This window comes from Phascolarctos cinereus, unplaced genomic scaffold, assembly GCF_003287225.1.
Source record: "Phascolarctos cinereus isolate Bilbo 61053 unplaced genomic scaffold, phaCin_HiC Scaffold_2;HRSCAF=192, whole genome shotgun sequence".
NCBI lineage: Eukaryota > Metazoa > Chordata > Mammalia > Diprotodontia > Phascolarctidae > Phascolarctos > Phascolarctos cinereus.
In genome coordinates, this window is record NW_027555625.1 from 48,298,895 (window position 1) to 48,320,544 (window position 21,650).

The window sequence follows — 21,650 nt, forward strand, 5'->3', positions numbered from 1 at the left end:
GCTCATGAGGGTGGGGAGAAAGGAGTATGCAGGCAGCAGGGAAGGAACATATAGACAGGGACAAACTGAAGACTAGGGAGAGAAGGGTTGACAAAGGGAGCAATCTGCTAAAGAAGATAAGAAGGGATGGGATCAAGGGCATAACTGACCTGGCAAAGAGAAGAGCCACCTCTTCATCAGAGGTTGTAGAGGATGAGGAAACAGTGGAGGATGATGTTCTAAGAGGAGAGAAGGGAGCTCAGAACGGCCTTGAGGTTTTTTTAGCACTCACCCAAGTAAGTTATGGGGAGGAGTATTATGGTGTGAGAGGCTTAAGGAGAGAAGAGAATGTCTGGAACAGCTGCTTTAGTTAGTGGGGTAGAGAATCATTTACGGAGAAGCAGCAGGATGGTCTTGCTACAGAGAGGGCCTCGCTGACATTAGATAACAAATGAGGGGGAGCAGCTAGGTGGCTCAATGGATAGAGCACCAGGCCTCAAGTCAGGAAGACCCGAGTTAAAGCTAGCCTCAGACACTTACTAGTTGTGTAACCTTGGGTAAGTCACTTCAACCTGTCTGCCTCAGTTTTCCTCCATGAGCTGAAAAAGGAAATGGCAAACTACTCCAGTATCTTTGCTCAGAAAACCCCAAATAGGGTCACAAAGAGTCGGATGTGACTGAGAGACTGAACAACAAAACGAATCTGTAGCGGACCTGTCAACCAGCTTTCATGAATTTGTCTAGCTCTCTTCAACAAGCACATGAACAAGAGCAAAGGAGGCTGGGAATAAACTAGGGCTCTAGCTTGGCAAGGCAGGAGAGGCAACAGGACGAGGGAGCAAAGGATCTGGGAGCAGAAGAGAGTGTGGAGCAGAAGACTAACAAGAGAGAAGACCGGCCAAAGCACGAATGATCGTCCTGAAAAGTACTGAGGAGTGAAGGGACTTGTTTGAGGAATGTGAAGAGCTCTTGAACATGGAAGTGGAAGGAACACTTGAAAGTGACAACACCACCAAAGGTATGACAGCCCTGTACATAGTCGTGGTGGAGGACAAGGTCCCAGGAGCTAAGTTCCAATACAGTCCAATATAGTGAAAAGTATCACCCTGACACACTAAATCATTCACAAATACACCCCCCTTAAAAAGACTATCCTTCCTTGACGTTCACACTTACCTACTACTTTTGTAGGCTGTCACACTCTCTAGTCTAGTCATTGCCCACATGTGATTAATAAAATATTCCTTCAGTGCCTTTATTTAGGGAGAGATTTCCTCTGAACCTTCCATCTCTTACTCATAACTATCTAGTAATGAAAATTCCATACTATAGAACCTAAACATCGACCATTATGTCACAACGGGAAGAAAGTTTACCTCTCTTTCCTTAAATGGGATGTCCCTTTTACAAAGCTTACTATAAGCCTAGACCCTTCCTTCATTTACTACTCATGATCAGGAATAAATTCTTACTCACTGTTAGGATCACTAATGTCATCAAGTCATTTTGGTTGTAATGTCCCCTCTACTGCTACTTCATCAAATGATATATCCCAAACCCAGGTGAGAGGCTAGTTTATGACATGCTGATTTGTGTTACAGATATTTATGACTACATGCTCATCTCCTCCACCAGAGTAAAGCTCTTCCAAGAGAGAGATTCTTTTCTACACTTTGCACCCTGAGTGGTGCCCAGCACCGAGCTCCACAGATAGCTGTCAAATGAATGCATAAGGCAAACCCCACAATGGCTGGAAACCTTACCTTCAAAAAATAGAAACATATTCATTTCCAACATTTTTGGTCTCATCCCATAGATGCCGACTGCTCAGAACAGAATCAAGCCAAAATATGAGCTATGTGATCAATCAATAAGTATGAATCAAGAGTTAACTATATGGCAAGCACTGTGCTGAGCACGGGGCCACAAAGAGCAAAACTGCTCAGCCCTGCCTTCAAGGAGGTCACATTCAAACATGGGAAAACACCAAGGAGGCCAGGCAGAGTAAATGGAAGGTAATCTGAAAGGGGAAGTCCTTACAGCTGGGGGAACCTAGAAAGGCTTCCTGCACAAGGCAGAATTTGAGCGGAGTCCTGAAGGAAGCCAGGGAAGCTAGGAGGCAGAGGGGGGGAGGGAGAGCAACTCGGGGTTGGAGGCCAGCTTGTGCCCAGGCACAAAGATGGGTGTTGCCTGGGTAAGGAACAGCACACAGGCCAGTGTAGCTGGCATCGTCGCTATCTCTACCACGTTACATACGTTCATTCCTCTTCTTATACTTTGTTACTCTCCAATAATAAAAACTGGGCTTTAACAGAACATACATAAAGGCTTCTGGATAGGAACCGCCACAGAGAAAATATAAACAGATGGTAAACTCGACTTCAAGCTGACTGTGTATCCCATCAACTCTAAGTAATGGATATTCCCAACATAGTGGCTTTGGCTACTTCCATCCCAAGTCAAGGAGAGGAGACATGCAGTCAATGAAAGAACAAGACACTGAGTCCCGCGTGCGGAGGCTTGGTTCCCATCTGTTCCTTTCCTCTTTTCCTGCTTGTACTGCCCCTCCCCTTCTGCCCTCCCTGGATTTACTGAAATATTCCCAGTGGACTCACACCTAGCTTCAGTTTATTTTCCTTTCCATTCCGGGGCAGGCAGTCTGCAGACACAGTTGGCCAATTATTTAGAGGTCTCCATATGTCTTTGGGGCTTTGTTCAAGTCTAGCATATTACAAGCCTATCAGATCCTCTGAGGTTACTACAGAAAAAATGATTCAGTCAGTATACTTGATACATTTTCATCAAAATAGAAACAGAAAGGAAAAAAGTGATACATAGTAAACAAACAGCAAAAACTCAAGATAGCCTCTTAACCAAGGAATCCTGCTCATACCTTCAGGACTGTTAATGAAAATACCTCTGACAGTGGAGATTAAACTCAGCGATCCCAGTTTTCCAGCTTCTATGACTCCTACAAGTCTTCCTCAGGAGAGCAAGACGTATGGATGGCTTCTGGGAATCAAATAGGTGTTCTGCTAAGGAATCATTTAACTAAGTCAGAAGACACTTGGGCAAACGCAGAACTGAACTGATTTGCAGAGATAATTTTACTCCCCTGAATCCCCTTACAACTTAATTCCCTGCCCCCAAGACAGTCTTGGGCCTAGAAAGGAGAGGAAAGAAAATTTTTAGTATCTGGTCAATTGATTATTTCACATGGTAATTGAAGTAAATCTCAGGTAGCTGAGAATTCAGCCACTAATGAAAGGCCCCCAACATCGTGGCTTTCCACTCCAAAGCCTAGAATTTCACACTCATTTTCTAATGTCACAGTGACTTTGAAGAATATTGCCAGTATAAGCTGAGGCTATATTTGGATAATTTCCCCTCTCCCTCCAGGTGTATTTCATTGGCTCTCCTCAGCTATCATCAGATGTGATTTTGAGCTATTGTGTATCTATGAAAAGCTTCACCAGCTTATATTCTTGTCCCTCCTCCAGAAAGTTTTCCCCAAATATTCCAAACCCACACTTCTTATCCTTTCTTTAAACTCTTAAATTATTGCCTTTAAGGGTCCTGATCAAATAGGATCTTGTATTATTATTTAATCGATGCATGGGGCTTCTCCTAAGAGAGTAAATTGCTCTGCAAACAAAGGCTCCTTCTTACAGGCCTGTTGTACCTAGGATCGGAGCAGCCCCACAGTGGAGAGGTGGAGGGGGCCTCCAAAGCAATCTTGCCCACTCAACCCTGAACAAGCAGCCCCTCAACACATAGTCGATCACCTAGCTCCTGCACAAAGACTTCCAAGGAGGGGAAACCTACTAATTTCCAACCCCCTCCCCTTTTCCTTTAATTAACAGTTATAGAATTGAATTTTATCAGGTTACCAAAGACATGAAACACTTAGGGCTTACCGAGGGGCATGACAAGTGCGGTGTCAATGTCCATACTCCTCAATTTTTGCTTGAAATTCATTTACCCAACTCCCGGCATAAATATTTTACCAGAGCAGCTGTGCCTCACACAAAATACATTGATAAATTCAATAGGATTGTCTGCATGCAAATTTTGAAAGTGGATGACAAACTGTGAGGCTGTAGCAAGTGACCTGGATTTGGGGTCAGAACACCTGAGCTTGAATATAATCTCTACTACTCTACAGAGCCGCTGTGTGACTCTGATGGTGCACTTTACCTTTTAGGACCTCAGTTTCCTCATTTGTAAAATGAAGGAGTTGACTAGCTGGACTAGATGGCTGCTGACGCCCCTTTCGGCTCTAAAACTACAATCCTACGCTGGTCATAAAGCATCACTTCAGGCTGCTGCAATGTGTCTCTCCTAGATAAACCGAAAGGAATGCATTAACTATTAGTGGGCCTGGAGAGTCCTCGGCTCTACAATTTATATGTCTTAATTTAGGAGAGGAGCACTGGGAATGCCTCATAAGCAACAATTTCTTCAGCCCCCAAACATCCCCTCTCGGATTTCCTAAGATTGGGAAATATCTATCTCCTTCTAAGTAACAAAATACCTCCATTGACTGTCAACTCTTATCCTGTTCCCAAAACAATCCAAGCCAAGTATATTGCTAGGACCCCTCTGCATTGCCCCCCTCCCCATGGGACATCAGACAGAATCTATTAAGACATTTCATGCACAGAGTTTGGGGAAATCAGAGATAATCCCACTTGGAAACAAAGCTTTGAATCCCAGCTTGGTAGGCAGGAGCTAGCTGTATGTAGCCTGATGATCTCAGGCTGGTATGGCCCTGAGACCACGAAGATCAAATCCAATCTGAGCTTACGTCGATTAGCTCTTGTGACACTGAATGAAGCATGGGAGAGGAGAAGGAAAGGACACCATTCCTGGCTAGGCATCTGTATTTCAGTCTCTTCAGGGAGCCTGGCATGATTTAAGTCCCAGAAAAACCTGCCCCTCAGACAGTGAGCACTAAATATTTAGTCTAGGAGGCTAAGTACAGAATCTAATCTTTCACTATGCTTCAGGGGCAGGAGAGCAAAGTGCTGTCACTGAAAAGGTAGAAGGTGGATTCCTTCTCCTCCCTTCACTAGTCCATCTTAAATTCAAGGCAATAATTCATCCTGCTTCAAGCTCTTGAATCTACAAGGTCCCCTACATTTATTATTGCATTAACTGCTACCATATGGGGTAGCAACTATAAAATGTAGGGGAGCTGACAGGCTTAGAATATTCTACCCAACCAGCATTATCTCCAAAATGGTTTTCTGTGAGATGGCAGCACCCACCACGTACACCCACAGAATGCCCAGATCACAAGGACATTATCCAAGGACTTCAGAGGCTTACCTATAGAAAAATATTGCTACAAGCCATACAATACTGCAGTTGGCCCACCTGCAAAGAACCCACATAGGGCTTTACAGTGGATACAGAAATGACTTTGCCCATCACAAAGCAATCAATATTTACTGAACATCTATAACATACAAGGCTCCAAAACAGAACCATCTCTATGTCAAAACTCAGCGGATGTTTTCACTTAACTTTTAACAAGTTAACAATATAGAGAAGGAATGTGTCTGCGTGTGTGTGTCTCCCCCTAAATCAATCTTTAAGAGAAATTAGGGGCAAAGGTCAGACATGTAAATCCAACTGTGTTCAAGACATTGTGACAGCTTACCCACCACTGTCCCCTCCAGTCCTTGAAGTAAAAAGGGGCATGAGCTCTGTCAACTACAAAGAAAGCTTTCTCAACCAACTGGAACTCCAAAGTACTTGTGTGGCTGGAGATAAGAAAGAAGCAAAGTCTTCAACGAGTGAGATGGTAAAGCTGCCCCTTGCTCCCAAGCAGCTAGTTACCACTTTAGCCCGGGATCAGAGCCAGTGTTTCCCATTCTGGATACCAATTAGCTCCGTTAGCTGAAACAAGATTTGCTAATGGCACCACTCATTTCTGTGCTTCGAGATCAGATTATTTATTCAGACTTTTTAAAAGTTGTCTAACAAATCATGGCCAAGCAGGACAGCTGTCTCATCCCTTCACAGTCTCTACAGAGCAGTTTATCTCATCTCACCCAAAGAATAAAAGAAAAGGGATGCCTTTAATGACAACATATGTAAGCAAACCCAAAACTCAGTCTTTCCTTCCCACCCTCTTTTCAAACTAAAGAAATGTCAAATCACATCAATTCATCAACCCATGAAACCAGGCTAGTCCACTGTGGTCTACTGAGATGGTCTAGATTGGAATCGCCAAAGGCCAAGCCTGTTCCCTGAAAGTCACACAGACACAAGCAATCATTATTTTTGCTTTTTAAAACCCACTGCTTCTCAGCATTTCTGCCTCAGGAAAATTTTGCCCAAATTTACCAAGACTAATGGGGACTTCACCAATCAATTCCTCAGCTGCTCCCTGAGGAGCACACCAGGCTGCTGCTCTGAGATGGCTTTTTTCCTTAAAGTGCCTGGAGACTTTGTACACAGTAATAAACAGGCCAGGCTGTCCCCACCCCCATCTCTCTAGCATCAATGCAGTCATAACAGCTCCTCTCTGCCCAATAACTGTTGCCATGGGAATGCTCTTTCACTATTAACACATGGACAGAGTGAGAATTTCACTAAATAAAATGCAGTCTCTTATGATGGGAGCAACAGCACACATTATGACACCAACTCCCAGGGTTATGGATGTGGGTTCTAAAACGGGCAGTGGAGCAATGGCACCTGATGGAAGAAAGGGCAGAACCAAGTCACTCAGAGCAACCAACCATGCCAGCCACCATCCCTACCAACGAGCCTAAACTCCTGCCTTTCCAAAGGGCCCAGGTTCTACCCCCATCTTGGAACCATCGGAAAAAGCTTCAGTTCTTAAGATTACTGGGAATTTCTGAAGGCTTTCTTGTATGAACTGTCTTTTAGCTACTTCCCAACATCTTTCAATAATGCCAAAAATCTCCTCTACTTTGGGTGCTACAGATGCTACTGACACTCAGGACTCCAAGAAAGTCATACCTGGATCTACCTCCAAAGCAGTTTGTGCTGGGAGGCTGATGCCGGGCCTCAGTCGCAGAAGCTGTCCCACTGGGCTCTCTCCCAGGTAGCTGTGCTCCTGAATGGGGAAATCCACACAAAGGGAACAGAAAGATTAGACACTTAGTTTCTCCAACACAGCTAGGGCCTCCCCCCTACCCCAGGGGCTAACAGAACCCTGGCTGGGACAGCAGTAACCATCAATGGAAAGTTAAAGAATACAGGCACCTACCTGCATTGGAACACAAGCCCCCTGGCATGCTATAGCCACTGAGAGAGAGAACCCACGAAGAAAAGATACAAGCGGAGAAAGATGAATGAGACAACTCTCCTAGCATGAAATGGCGGGCCACGAACACAAATCTTAGGAAAAGATCAGAGCTATTTGGCTCTAGGCCTTCCTAGAAGGTCTCTGGAGGAAGTTTGGTGGCACAACGGCAGAGTGGCAGTGCGTTGCACTTGCAGTCAGAAAGCCCTGAGTTCAAATGCTACTTCAGACACTTAATAGCCATGTGACCCTGGGCAAGTCTTTGTGCCCTAGTTTCCTTCTCTGAAAAAGAAGGAGTTGGACTCCCCTGATGGCCTCTAAAGTCCCTTCTAATTCTAATCGATGACCCCTGGTCTTAATTTTCTTACTTATAAGCTAAGGGAAGTGATCTAGCTCTAGTACCCTATCTTTCTAAGGTCTTATGCTTACTTGAGATATGTCAAGGATCTGTGACTTCCCAGGTGTGAGTAGTCCTTCCACTAACACAGAATGAAATCTCTTGGCAACCCAGTAAACAGTCTTTTAGAGTTGTTGTGGCTGAAAAAGTCACTACCCTGTAGGCCCCTTGGCTAGATGGGGCCATGGCCACCAGAGCCATCCTCCATCACAGAGAGCTTGAAGCCTTTCCCCTTGGGAGGTTCCAACTGCAGCTTGTGCTCCCCCGACGCCCACCCTCCACCCCCAGCCTTGAGACCACACTGAGATGGAGGACCTTAACAGATCTTGGTCTCTTCAATGGAAATTAATTTCAAAGTCACGGAAAGTGGAAAGTGTGTAAGAGAGCATGAGGACAAAATGACTTGTGGGGCATGCTCCTCTAAGGCCCCAATCTTTGGACCCAAAGTGGCCCTAAAGCTGGTTTGCCACTCTCCCTTGGTCCTTTTCTGCAGTCTCCTTGGCTGCTACGATGCAGGACCGTTTCAGCCCAGTGAATGAAGGTCTGTCTGTCTGTCTGTCTGTCCCTCACTGTCATGACATTCTGCCTCCTTATCCCAGAGTCAGAACACCAGTCTTGTCTCCTTTAACCTACAGAGAGCCTCTCTGGAAGGTGGAAGGCTCTATGTTCACACTTCATGCAATAAGACATTTAGTAAGGGAAAGAGGAGGAAACCTAATCCATTTCAGGGGCCAGACTTTACAAAATAATTTCTTTCTCAATCCAAAAGATCCAAATTCATGTTAGACTAAATGAACCCCCTTATCAGCTCTGAACAATGGGGTAAAAACGTTCATCTACCCTGGCTCCGTTCCTATGTTGTTAGATCTGTATAGCTAGGACAGCCAGAGTGCTGTCCTGGTATCCATGAAACATTACCCAACAAGCCAGAGGAACGCCTCAAGAATGTGGGACAGATTTTCTATGGAGGAATTACAGAAAGATGGAGAAAAGACGTGCACAGGAGGAGTGAGCCTGGAGGGGCTGCAATCTACTCCACAGAAGGAATGGCCATGCTGAAGAGATCTAGACGACAATGAAATACTGAAGCCTATGAGTATCTGTACTGCACATGAATCCATCTCCAAAGAACATGTGTTCTCACACAGTACACCTTCAAATCTCTCCATTAGGCAAAGCACAGAAGGAGGAGGAAAAAAGAGCAAGAGGGGGAAGCTATTTCCAGGAATTCCCCAAGACTGAATGTAGTTTACTGCCTTTGCTGCTAAACCAAAGAGCATGCAGTTACTTTTCAATTTTATACTCATTCTTAATCAAGTAAGTCCTGGGAAAACCAGATTAAAGGAGACCACCTTCTTGACTTAGACACAAAACTTGAGAGCAGAAAACACATGCAACTGATTTATGAATCCAAGGTGCTCTGGCACCTTTCACCCAAACAGGAACCAAAGCCATATTATGGATCAGGACTGTCCGAGAGGCACACCTCCGCCCCTGGGGCTCAAGCCCTGCCCCTCCCCTATTCAGGCACCACCACGTGCAGCAGGGCAACACTCACCGTCTGTCACGGCACTGCCATTAGGCACACTTCCCAGATCAACAGTTGGCCCGTCCAGGAAAATTGTCAGCTCTCCGCCTGAGACAACGCTGCCTTTGTTCTCTGTCTGCAGGTTCAGGGTCAGCTGCGTGTTCTCCACTGGTGGATAGAGAAGGCAATACAGACAGAGCAAACCAATTTCACCATTAGTTAAAGACTTTTCAATTGAAAGCCTCCCCTTTTACTTACTCTCTCTCTTTCTTTTTGTTTCAATTCTATTTTTCTCTTACAGGACTCTGAAAGAAGGGTTAGGAGGTAGGTGACATATTGAGAAAAAAGAGACCTTGAGAAAAGTTTCAGACAGTATCCATTGCACCCACCTCAAGGGCAATGGCAAAACAATCCCACTCATAGAGTTCATTCCTTCCAGCTAGAGAAGGAAATGAACATGACCAACTTCTCACGGGTTGGGCCTCATGAGAGCAGAGCAGTCAAGATTTGGCCCTGTGGGCGGGATGGAGACCAGGGCCGCTCTTGAAATGAAGGAAGGAGTGCCATCTGGCACACTCCAAAATTCAAATCTATGAGCCTGGTACAAAAGGGAGAGTGTTGGTATCTGCAGCAAATACACTGTTCAAACTAACAAAATCTGTGAATGTAGCATTTAAATAAATGTCTTCAAAGTACAGCATAATAAAGGATCAGTCTTAATCCCTTTCCATTTCAGGAGCTAGCTATTCATTTAGTACAAATGTTCTGTCCACGCAACTTCTTTAATATCTTCTTTATTCTACTGATATTTTCAGCTACTATTACCTCTTAGTTCCATAACTAATTTTCTAGGAAGTAGCACTTTTTACTCATCTTAAAATAACTTATTTCCAACTTCAGTGTTCACCAATACCAAAATAGAGTGACAGTTCCTTTCTAACCTTCCTCTTTCTTTCCTAAAGTTCTACTGTATCTTAATCTCTCTGCTCCATAAAGGGAGCTTCCCCTAACTTGTTAAGTCTAGAGGCTTTTATGTAGACCTCTTCCTCTTTCTCTGCCCTCCTCAAGATGCAGCAATCAGACACACTATGATGATAAAACAATGTGGCCTAACTTGTTTCCAACACACTTCTCGATGATACCAAGCATTATGATATCCATTTTAGTCAACTACCAAGCAAAAGTATTGGAGGAACAGTATATAAACAACGTATAGATATATTCCTTCTATATGTCTTCTATCATCATCTTAACATGATTTGGATGAATTTCCCTCCCAGCTGAAAAGACAACCACATCAAAGATCATCACGGAATAAGAACCTCTTCTGGCCCTTTTATAATATCACATTTGCCTATGGCCTCTCACGTGAGCCAAAGGAGCCCAGCCTTCAATTAGGCTGGCCTCGGCAGACAAATCAGTGAAGGGCCTGGAGAAGAGACCTCTTCCTGGAAAAGCAGAAAGGTGGGGACCACTAGGACTGAAGGGTGCATACACTCTAAGGCCCAGTGGCTGCATCAGGTGTTTTTACTTCAGTGTTTTTCTTGGTCACAAGGAAGGGATCAATGGAGTGGGGAGTGGCTATGAAAGTAAAAAGCATCAATGAAGGGCTTTTATTTATTTTTTTTTAAGGTAACAGCAATGACATTGGCCCAACTCTGCTGGCTCCAATATCTCATGGCCCCGATTTTGCTTTTCTTTCTTGTTTTTCCACTGTTTCTGGCCAGATCCATTTATATAATACATACATACATACACACACACACGCCCAGAAGCAACTGTGCGGCCCTGTACAGTACATTTTATCTTCATTTTCACTCAGAGGGTATTTTTATGTTTTTTTTTATTAAACCTCTGAGAATACAACCTTCCATTCTTTAACTTGCTTTACCAAAAAAACCCCACAGAGCCAGGGGAGCTACACAATACATAATGGGGCTAAGAGAAGGTGATTAGCTAATTGAATGACAGACTGGGGTACCCAGTGGAGCCGAGAAGGAGTGTGCGTGGCTGGAAAATACAGCCTGGAACTGGAGTTCTAAATAGGAGCATTAGTTGTCCTCCCCCTGGAGCCCAGCAGGAAAGCTGACAGACTTTACAGACGCCCTTTCTTCTCTTGCACTCATTCCTTTAAATTATGATAGTAATGCCAAATGGGTGTAAGTCATCCGCCTGACGGCATGGACGAGTCCACCTCAGCCAAGGCTTCTGACTGGGACTGTCTCTGTCTGGCCCAGCTCTGTTTGCACTATCAGCAGATACCACACCAAACAAAGGCCATGTTGCTCCCTCAGCAATGACTAGAAAACACTCATTCTCTACTTTCCACAACTAATGTTTTAGAGTCCCTGCCAATGCATCTCAACTGTGACCCACAGATTTACTACCCTCCAATTCTAATCATGGGGCCTCTTTAGCAGAGGAGACCAATGTATGGAATGGCTGGAGGAAATCAGACGCAATCAGAACAAAACAGGACATAAATACAAATGGAAATACAAAGCTAGCAGTAGAATTCAGCTACTGCCCAGGGTATGAATTTATGCTGGCCTGGGATATCAGTACAGGCCTACTTCCTAAGTTACAGGATTAGTGGTTGTAATGGTTACCTCCAAGATAATCTCAGCAAAAGCGAAGGGGACTCAACAAACTGAAAATAAATTACCCCTGACACCTAGAATTAGGATGTCCCTCTTCTCTATTCCCTTTCTTCCAGACCAACTATAAAGTATATCAAGCATCACAGAAAGAAAACCATGAGCAAACACAGCCAAGAGCCTTCCTCTGATGCCTCCCTGTGAGCTGACAGTGCCCCTGGGTTCTGAAAAGCCATGCCAATGAACTGCCAGCCCTCACCAGGTCTTAACAAACGCAGGCCTAGCAATGACAGTGTGCCTTATCAACCGAGGATCAGGTTGACCACAGGATAGGGAGTTTCTCTGCCACAACAACTCACAAAGACCACCTGTTAAGGCAAGAATAATGTATAGCCTGTGTAAATGTGTAAACCCCATAGATTCCTAAAGTTCTGAGACACGTGCACATATTGTCACATTGTGCCTACTCTATGGACAAGATGTTTGGCTCCACAATGGGTATTTTTCACAAGCACTCTTGTCATTTTAAATAAGGTCTGAAGAGAAGCCTACTAGGTCAACTGCCACTGCTGCCCTACTTTGTCACATTAAGGAGAGAAAAGATCTGGAAAAACCCTTAAGTCTTACTTGAATCTCAAGAGCCAAGCAAGGGATTCACTTGCTTTCCTACTAGAGAGCAATCAATTTCTAGATTTTTAGTATAAGCCAGTCAAACCATATCTGAATACAAGTTCAAAAATCTTAACCCTAATTCTAAGGAAAGGATCAATTGTCTTGATCCCAAATTCCTACATCCTCAATTTGGCCCCTCCTAAGCATCACATCAGCCATACTCCCCAGTGGCTTCAGATAACTCATGTCCAGTAAAGTACTGTCCGTATGTTCAATGAGACATTAGAATTCAACTTTTCCCCTTCCTTAACTGTGGTGTTTCAATACGTATTTTCCGCAAAGCATTAATAAGTTCGGATGGATAGAATGTACAACATTGAAGGGGTTTTTTTTTTCCCTCTATGCTGATGACAAAAAAAAAAAAGGCAGAAAACCTCAACTGGTAAATCATTACTGCCACACTATACAATAACAATGCAACTACTATGTGTTTATGAAATCCAGGGCTCATGCTCTGACAAGAGATTTCTAAACACTCAGGATTTCTGCAGTGTATGTGAGAAAGCATTTTCTATTTAGATGTTTAGCTGTGCTTGAAACACTTCCTCCCAAAGTATGCATGCATTACTTTTAAGGAAGGGAATGTTATCCTTGGTTTCTCATAACTCAAAAAATGAAGGCAAGGATTGCATTCAAATGTCTAGTATTCAAACTTTCTAAATCAACCTTTCTCTCTCATTTCCCACCACAAAAAAAAAAAAAGACTATACAGTACTTTTGGAGGAAACTAAGTACTGAAACCTTCGGCTCAGAAAGGCTTCTTTATGGAAACTGACAACAATGTGGTTTGCTTGGCTTTAACTCTAATGATCACTGAAACAAACAAGGCTCCTTCTTCACTCCGCCGTCATTCCCATATTCCTCTCAAAAGGAAGAAAAAATAAACAGTGTGTTTATTAACAGGTAAACGTTCATTTTGCACATGACTGTGAACCTCTGTGTATGGCCAGAGCTACTCGGCAACAAAGCACAGAGGAAATACCAGAAGAACGCAGTGTAGTTTTCCCTTCCCAGTCCTTCACAAGAATAAGCAATACCCACGGGTCTGGGGTTTAACCAGCTTCCCCTGCTCCTATAGCTCGATCCCAATGCTTTTCCTCCATGTTCCTGATACAGAAAAAGGAGGCCACAGGGCTTCAGTATTAACTCTCATAACACTTGAGACATCTTTGCCACCATCCGGCTTCCCATCAGCCACAGCCTGACAGGAGAAATGCACTGCTTTGAGTTTCCCTCAAACTAGCATCAGCCTGAGAACACTAAACTCTTGTTACTTGGATAAATTCCATCGTCCCACAATGGGACCCATTTTGTTTCGATCTCTTGCCTAAGGGGAAAGTCCTGATCTTATTTGCCATCTGCACATAAGCACTCCGGCTTACGGATGAAGTGCGGGCTAACGACACACAAGGTTACACTAACTCGCCCTGAGAAAAGAGCTTCATCTCACAGGACCAATTCACCTCTATACATATAAGAACTATCAGACTAAGAAAAAATGATCATGAGCCTCCTGGCCATGAACGTACTTCAGGTCCCAATGTACTTCATTCCAAATTTATGTGGACACACACACACACACACACACACACACCCCTCTCTATTTTAAAAAATAACAAATATAAAGAGTATCAAAATCTCCCAGTCATTATTATAATATATCCTATAAGTCACATATCATTCACAAAGAGACTTTGCTGACCCAACAGAGGAGAGGGTTCCCTTAAAACAAGATACAAAGCCCTCCTCTATCCCGGTAAGTCTCACTGTTTGTTATGCCCTAGCAAATTTCAGATTATTGGAATGATTTAGAGGGAATAATTATTATTTTGGGAAAAGCAGGTGAGTTTGACTTGAATGAAGTCTCAGTTCACATCAGCGCTGCTGCCCTGCATCATTAGTATTTCTATTCACCAAGGGAAGAGTGAAATTCCCGCTCACCTCATTAATCTGGATTCCTAGAACCAGGACCAATTTTAACAGATTCTGTATTCCCTTGCCCTCAAGAAACTACACTAACTACCATCCTTTTATGCTGCATGATGCCAAAATCATTATTATAAACACTATAAAGGAAACAGACTGCAATGAATCTTTATAATTAGCACTTCTGATAAAAGTCTGACATCAAAAACCCATAAGGAATTAACACAAACTCATAAGAAATGCCATTATACAACAGATCAGAAATCAAGGGTTGCTCTCAAAAGGAACTCGATTTACAAAAAGCCATGTGAAAAAAGATACTGAAACTTTAAATTTCAGAGAAATACGCATGAAAACTCTAAGATGACGGGCAGCTAGGTGGCACAGGGCACACAGCAACACCCCTGGAGTCAGGAGGACCTGAGTTCAAATCCAGCCTCAGATACTTCCTAGCTGTGTGATCCTGCACAAGCCACTTAACCCCAATTGCCTTTAAAAAAAAAAACCCAACACAACTCTAAGATGCCATCTTAAACCCATCGAATTGACAAAGATGGTAAAAGATGATAAAATTCATTGCTAGCAGAATTATTGAAAAAATAAGCATGCCAATTTCTTGTCAGTGGAATTGTGAATGGGTATAATCTTCTTGGAAAGCAATAGGGAAATTATACAAAAAAAATTACAAAAATATTCATACTTTTTTACCTAATGATCCCAGTTTGAGAATGACATCCTAAGGACACTATAGACAGGGAAAAAGACCTGTGTGTTCCAAAATAATCCCAGCACCTTCTGTAACAGCCAAAAATAAAATGCGAAACTGTGTGTTCAATGTTTAGAAAATGATTGAACAAATTATATTATATGAATGTATTAGAATACTATTATACCATTAAAAAATGGCAACTATGAAGAATTAAAACTGCATAAAGAGTAAAGAAAGAAGGGCCAAAAGTACCACAAATATGATGCCTACAAGGAGGTAAATAAAGACAGCAATGCTATTTATAAAACCCAAGGAAATACAGAAAAAAGAAGTAGGGAAGGGGCCATGGAAACAAAGAGGTCAAATTTGTTACTCCCCAGCCAAAGTCAATAAATACATCTTTCCTGATTGGGTTTTGCTTTGTTTTGTTGGTAAACAATCTGCAAACCATAAAAGTTGATGTTGCCTAAAGGAAGCCTCATGAAAGCCCCACAAAGGGAAAAAAGGACATCCAGCCAAAGGACTTCCTGGAGAGGCGGGCTGCCGTTTTGCAAGAGGTGTTGTCTAAGCTTGAGTCCACTTTCCCCTGGACTATCCATGTGTTTATGAAAGAGTGTGTCACAGACTTTGGGGGGATGTTTACACCAACTGTACTTACTATACACCACCTGAGTAAATATCTGTTTTTAATAACTAAAAACAGCTGGTGGTTACATTAACAAAAAACAAAAAATATCCACAATGGGCTTTGTGACCCAGCACAAGTCACTTAACCTCTCAAGGGCCCCAGGTAATTCTCTAGGACTACAAGTTGCTAAGGCAGATGTCCATCTGCATCAGTCCCTGCACTCATGAAATCACAGGTCTTGTAAAATGAAACAAAGCAAACACTATAAGGTTAATCATTTCAGCGAGTATCCAGTTTATTTTCATCCTCCCTCCTCAACAAAGTACAAAACAAGGAAGAAAGAATAGTCAGAATTCCAAACAGACAAAGATGCCGGGCTCTGGGTGTGGCCTGCTGTTGGGAGAGAGACTTCTGTTTGACTACCCAGCCTGTGAGAAGCTCTCCCACTGGAAAAAGCAGCAGGTGATTCTGCCCCTCAGCAGCTAGCAAGGCTACAGAAATGCACAGATTACATGACTGTAATGAGGATCCCCTCTGCTCACTCAGTAGCTCGCTCTCTCTCTCCTTCTCTGAGACTGGCCAAAGAAGATATTCAAGGTATCCTGGCAGACAGTGGGAAAGTGGAAAACAGAGCACCATGAAGGAGCACTATGCCAGGGCAAAGCTAGGTTTCACCTCACCACCCTCCAAGTAGCCTTAACTACCCATGGAGATAACCCAAGGCTGGATAAACAAGCAGGAGACAGTCATCATGACAAAGGACTGGTTCAGATTGGTGACCATGACTTAAAGTTAAATTTTTCATTCTTGTTTTTGGCAGAAGAGGGAATGGCTTCATTCCTCTATCCCTGGTTCTAGTTTGAGGCCAGATCATCATTCACTGCCCTATAGAAAATACAAGTTTTGCAGCAAACTGTTGGAATGCCTTTTCAGATATATTACTGGCCAACTAAGGGATACAAGAAACGGTTCTATGGTACAGATTTAAGATTGCGTTGAAGGAAATCTCCGGGACTACTATAATCAACACAATCCTAACTCGGCAACCTTGGGCAAGTCATTAACTATTCTGGCTCTGTTTCTTCATGCATAAGAAAAAGGGCTAGATTAATGATTTCTAAGATTCCTTTCAGTTTATGGAGTCTTCCTCAATATTAAATCAAACGGCAGTGGAGGCAGGAGAGAAGAAGGGGGATGGACCCTTCTATTTCTTCCCTGAACAATTCTTTCACCTAAGAAAAAATTCACCTCACTTCTTTGCCACTTTCCAGACCTGACTTCAAAACTCCTAAGAAAATGCTCTGTATGTAAGGATCAAGAACCGTCGCTCTCAAACAAGACCCCACTGGAAAGCTGTTCATTCTGAGAAAAACCTCTTTTTCTGGAGAGCTAAAACATGGGATTGAGGAAGAAACCCTGCTAACCTCGAGCCCTTTGCAGAAAGGAAAAGGAAGATGATCTCAACCATGGCTTGTGTTTTTAGTTATAGAATTATTCCCTACTTTCAGGGATGGGATTCGGGGACATTTGCCTGTTCCATGTGGTTTAATTGAATCATTCTGGTGGTCATTATGCCCATTCCAAAGCTGATGCACTTACAAATCACTTTAAAACTGAAGCTAAATCCCAGGCTATGCAGAAGGGGCCAAGAACAGGGGAGAAGAGGACTTTTAGTGCAGGACTTTTTCTTCCTCTTTCTGAAAGTGAGATTTTACAAGGCAACTTTAAAGCCTGAGACATAGAAAGCGGGCTTGTTTTAACATTCATTTCAGGGGCCTGTGTGTTTGCTTTTTAAGACTCATGGCTAAAAGAATCTTTTCTTTCCAACAGCTCTCTTCTTCTGCCACCAAAGTCACAAAATGGGTCCAACTGCAGCTTTCAGGAGGTTGGGGGTCGGGGGTGGGGTTGCTGTTGGCTTCTTAAAGAATTCCTTGAGGTTCTGGCTTGGGCATGTACGCCTGAGGTGCAGGAGGATGCAAAGCAAACACATAAGGCGCTTTTCAGAGGCTGTTAAAAAAAACAACCTTGGCATCTGGTGCCAATCAAGAAACAGTAGCCGCTGATGTAACTGCAACTCGATCAGAGTGCAATAAAACAAAGGCTTTCATTTGCAGGCTGTGGGCTGGCAGACTCGAGCGTGCTGCAGAGCCCAATGGGGCTCCAGTGGTCTGATTCAGCACACAGTCCATCTAAGGCTGCATGAAGGGGCCGACAACACAACCATGCTCCTGCATCCCTGTTCCCAAGGCTGAGGAAGGCCCCACAGAGTTGTCTCTCAGTCTTCCAAGGCCGCCTCCCCCTCCCTGAGCCAAGTGTGGCTGTGCTAGAGCTTTGGGGATGTCCCGGGGTTGAGACAACAGGATCTCAGTAGTTTCCAGAGTTATAAATATAACAAGCTGGTTATGGAGTCCTTCAGAACCTGACTTGGTAGTTTTTGTTCTTGGGTATGATGTCCTCAGGCCCAGCTCACCATCACCTTTAAAACAAACTTTCCTACCAGCTCCAGTAGCTATTAGACACAATTCCCCTCTTCCCCCACACCCAAGTGCCTGGCACAGTGAACGTGTTATATAAATTCACGATGACTGATCAATTTCTCTCCCTCTCCCACCAAGCTGGAACAATGGTAAATAAAACAGCAACAGCTCAGACAAGGAAAAGAGAGTTTGATCTATTTTCTGTCTCTGTTTCTTCTCCTACTTCAAAGATTTAGAGGATTAAAAGTTTAATTTATGTTAAACAGGAAGCTTAGAATAAGTTTGGGGCTGCAGTGAAGGAATAGCTGAACTATCACAGAGGAGTGTAATGGAAAATTACTATCCTGAAAAGGAAGAAAGGCAATATGGTTTAATAGATTGAATGCTGGCTTTGAAAAACTGGGAAGATCAGGATGGGTTTGAGCCTGGCCTCTAACAATGACTAAGCTTTGTGGCCATGGTCAGTCAAGTCACTTAAATTCTCAGGGTCCCACGCAACTCCGGACCTGCATCAGCAGAAGGGATTTCCAGGGCCCCCTGCAGGAGTGAAATCACAGGTCCAAACCAAAAAAAAAAAAAGTGAAAGACAACCATGAAGAATTCAGAGAAACACAGGAAGAGCTGGACAAATTGATGCAGGATAAACAAATAAACAACACACAGAATGATGACAACATAAATAAAGACAACATTAAGAGGAAGAAAAAGGAGGGTTTGATACGAAGGAAAACATGGTAACCACATGAACCAAGCTGAGGCACACGTCCTCCCTCTTAGCAAATGCAAAGAGACACATACTGTCTGTCACAAGCAAATGATCCCACGCTGAAGATGACTTGTTTTCAGGGGATGGAACTCAGTCAGGTGGGAATGCTGGTGTATTTGCTGGGAAGTTTCTGTGGTGTCAAAAGAGAAAGTATCAAGAAGAAAAAGAAAGATCTAAGCTGTTTTTTTAAATATGCACGTCCAGGGCACCTATTTCATATACATAAGGACCCCTAGTCCTGATAAGATAACAGGCAGGCACGTGTACAGCTCGTGACCTGCAATCTGGCCTCCGCACTCAGAACACGATCAAACAAGACAACTCTCTGCTTATAGATTAAAATGAACAAAGGAACCTTTGCTTCTTACTGGGAAAGATTGCTGGAATCAGAAAGGAACAAAAAGAGAGACAGAAGAAGCAACATAGAGGAAGAAAGAGCTTGGAGAAATGCACCTCAGGCCCCATCCTTCTACTCGGCAACAGGTGAATCTGGCAGCAACCGTGAGGAGATCACATGCAGCGAATAAAGCAGAAGGATCCTCATTCCGTCTCACAACTTACTAACTGTATGACTACAGGCAAGTCAACTTAACCTCAAAGAATCTCAGTTTTCTCATCTGCAGCATGATGATGACAACATGTGTGAGATGAACACTTCACAAAGAATGCAGTGATACAGAAACGGGAGGTACTTATCATTACTGTTATTATTGTAGGGGAGACCACATTGAAGAAATGCAAGTTGCTCTCAGACCTACCTGCCATTAGTGCAGAAAGAATTCAACAGCCCCGCTCAAATACTCATTCCCACACCCAAAGCTACTCCTATGCAGAGAAGGCCCCAGGAAGTCGTCTCCATCCGAAAACCAGAGCCTCGCATCAAATCCCATTGGAGGCAGAGGCAGGGGAGACGTCCCAGCACAAAGGCTGTAATTGCCGGCCACAGTGTTGTTCTAAGACTTTTAAGAAAACTCGCCATCACCATTTGCTCTGCCAAGGAAAAATCCAATAGCTTTTTCTAGTGAGAACCTCAATAAGGGAAAATCGGCATAAACAGCCAGTTGACTTTTCCAGTCATCTTCCATCAATGCAGAGGAATAGAGGGACTAATGAAAGGACCAGGTGTGCCTTGTGGAGCCGAAAAGCTACAGGTAAGAATGGCCAACTGCCCTCACCCAGTTCCTCGCTGGGAAAATCTGCTTGGGACAGATCAGTCTATGTAAGCTCAACTGTGTGTCACCGCTTCCAATACCTGATGTATTTGCAACAGAAAACCCATGTGGGGAACAGAGATCATGACCAAAAAGCTGAGATACCCCTGTTTAGAGGCAGATAAGGAAATCTGTGGACTGGAAGCAAGGCAGAACTGGATTCAAAATCTAACTCCAAAAATTACTAGCTATGTGAAAGTCACTCTCTCTGAACCTCGGTTTTCTCATCTGTAAAATAGGGATAATAACTGCTGTGCCCACCTCACAGCATTGTTGTAAGAATCCTGTAAGATCATGTATGTAAAATGCTCCAACAACTTTAAAGCATTCTAGAAAGCCAGTTATTATTAGTGACAATTTCCCCCCAAATCTGCTGTCCAACCCAACGTGGAACTGACCAATGCAATCTCCCATTTAGGCCAATCTCCTCTTTACCTTCTCTCAAGACAGGAGGCCCCTAAATGTGTCTCTCTAAAATGCTACCCCTCCCCATGTTTCCAGGATGGCAAGCATCAGCGGAGACAGAAGCAGGCCTCTATTTGAGTTACAATCGCTGCATACAGCTCTGCTCTGAATAGAAGGCTTTATGGAGTCAGAAACCCACAGCTATGGACCACACCACAGACCGCAAACAGCAGTAAATATCCATAGGGTTTGTTTTTCTAAGCGAGCAGTAACACCCTGTCTAATTAAGGTACCGTTTCCATCATATTCCGATACGGTACACCCAGCCATGCATACGACACCCTATAGCAAGAGTCAGCCAGCAAGCTTTCAAAAATGGGGTTTTAGGTTGGCAATTCCTGTTCTTCTGGCTTGCTAACAGGTAGACGGGGAAGATGCCAGTCACGGTGGTGATCAAGAACGGCTTTCAGAAAGGAAGTGAGCACAATTCTTGAAAGCAATTTGGAATTATACAAAGAAAATTACTGAAATATCCATACCCTCAGACCCAGAGATTCCCCCTGCTAGGCATATAAGTCAAAGAGCTCAAAGCCAGAAAAAAAGATTCAAAAGAGCACTTTTTATAACAGCAAGAAACTGGGGGGAAAGAAAAGGAGATGCCCACTGACAGGGGAAATGGCTGTACAAATTGTGGTACATGCATGGAATGTTATTTAAAAATGATGACTATAAAGGATATAAACAGGCAGTTTTCAGATGAAGAAATTAAAGCTATAGTCATAGGAAAAAATGTCTAAATCACTATTGATTAGAGAAATGGAACTCAAAACAACTCTGAGGTACCACATCACACCTATCAGATTGGCTAACATGACAAAACAGGAAAATTATAAATGCTGGAGAAGATGTGAGAAAATTAGAACACTAATGCATTGTTGGTGAAGTTGTGAACTGATCCAACCATTCTGGAGAGCAATTTGGAACTATGCCCAAAGGGGTATAAAACTGTACATACCCTTTAACCCAGCAATACCACTTCTAGGTCTGTATCCCAAAGAGATCACACAAATGGG

The 21,650-nt window shown here is 43.4% G+C and overlaps 1 protein-coding gene across 1 annotated transcript in view; it reads right to left on the minus strand.

Moving 5' to 3' along the window:
* The window catches only part of WWP2 (WW domain containing E3 ubiquitin protein ligase 2), a 121,637-nt gene that overhangs the window by 79,891 nt on the left and 20,096 nt on the right, over nt 1-21,650 (minus strand). Inside the window, 2 exon segments of the mRNA XM_020989073.1 lie at nt 6,976-7,072; nt 9,217-9,354. Of these exon segments, the coding sequence (XP_020844732.1) occupies nt 6,976-7,072; nt 9,217-9,354 (235 nt within the window).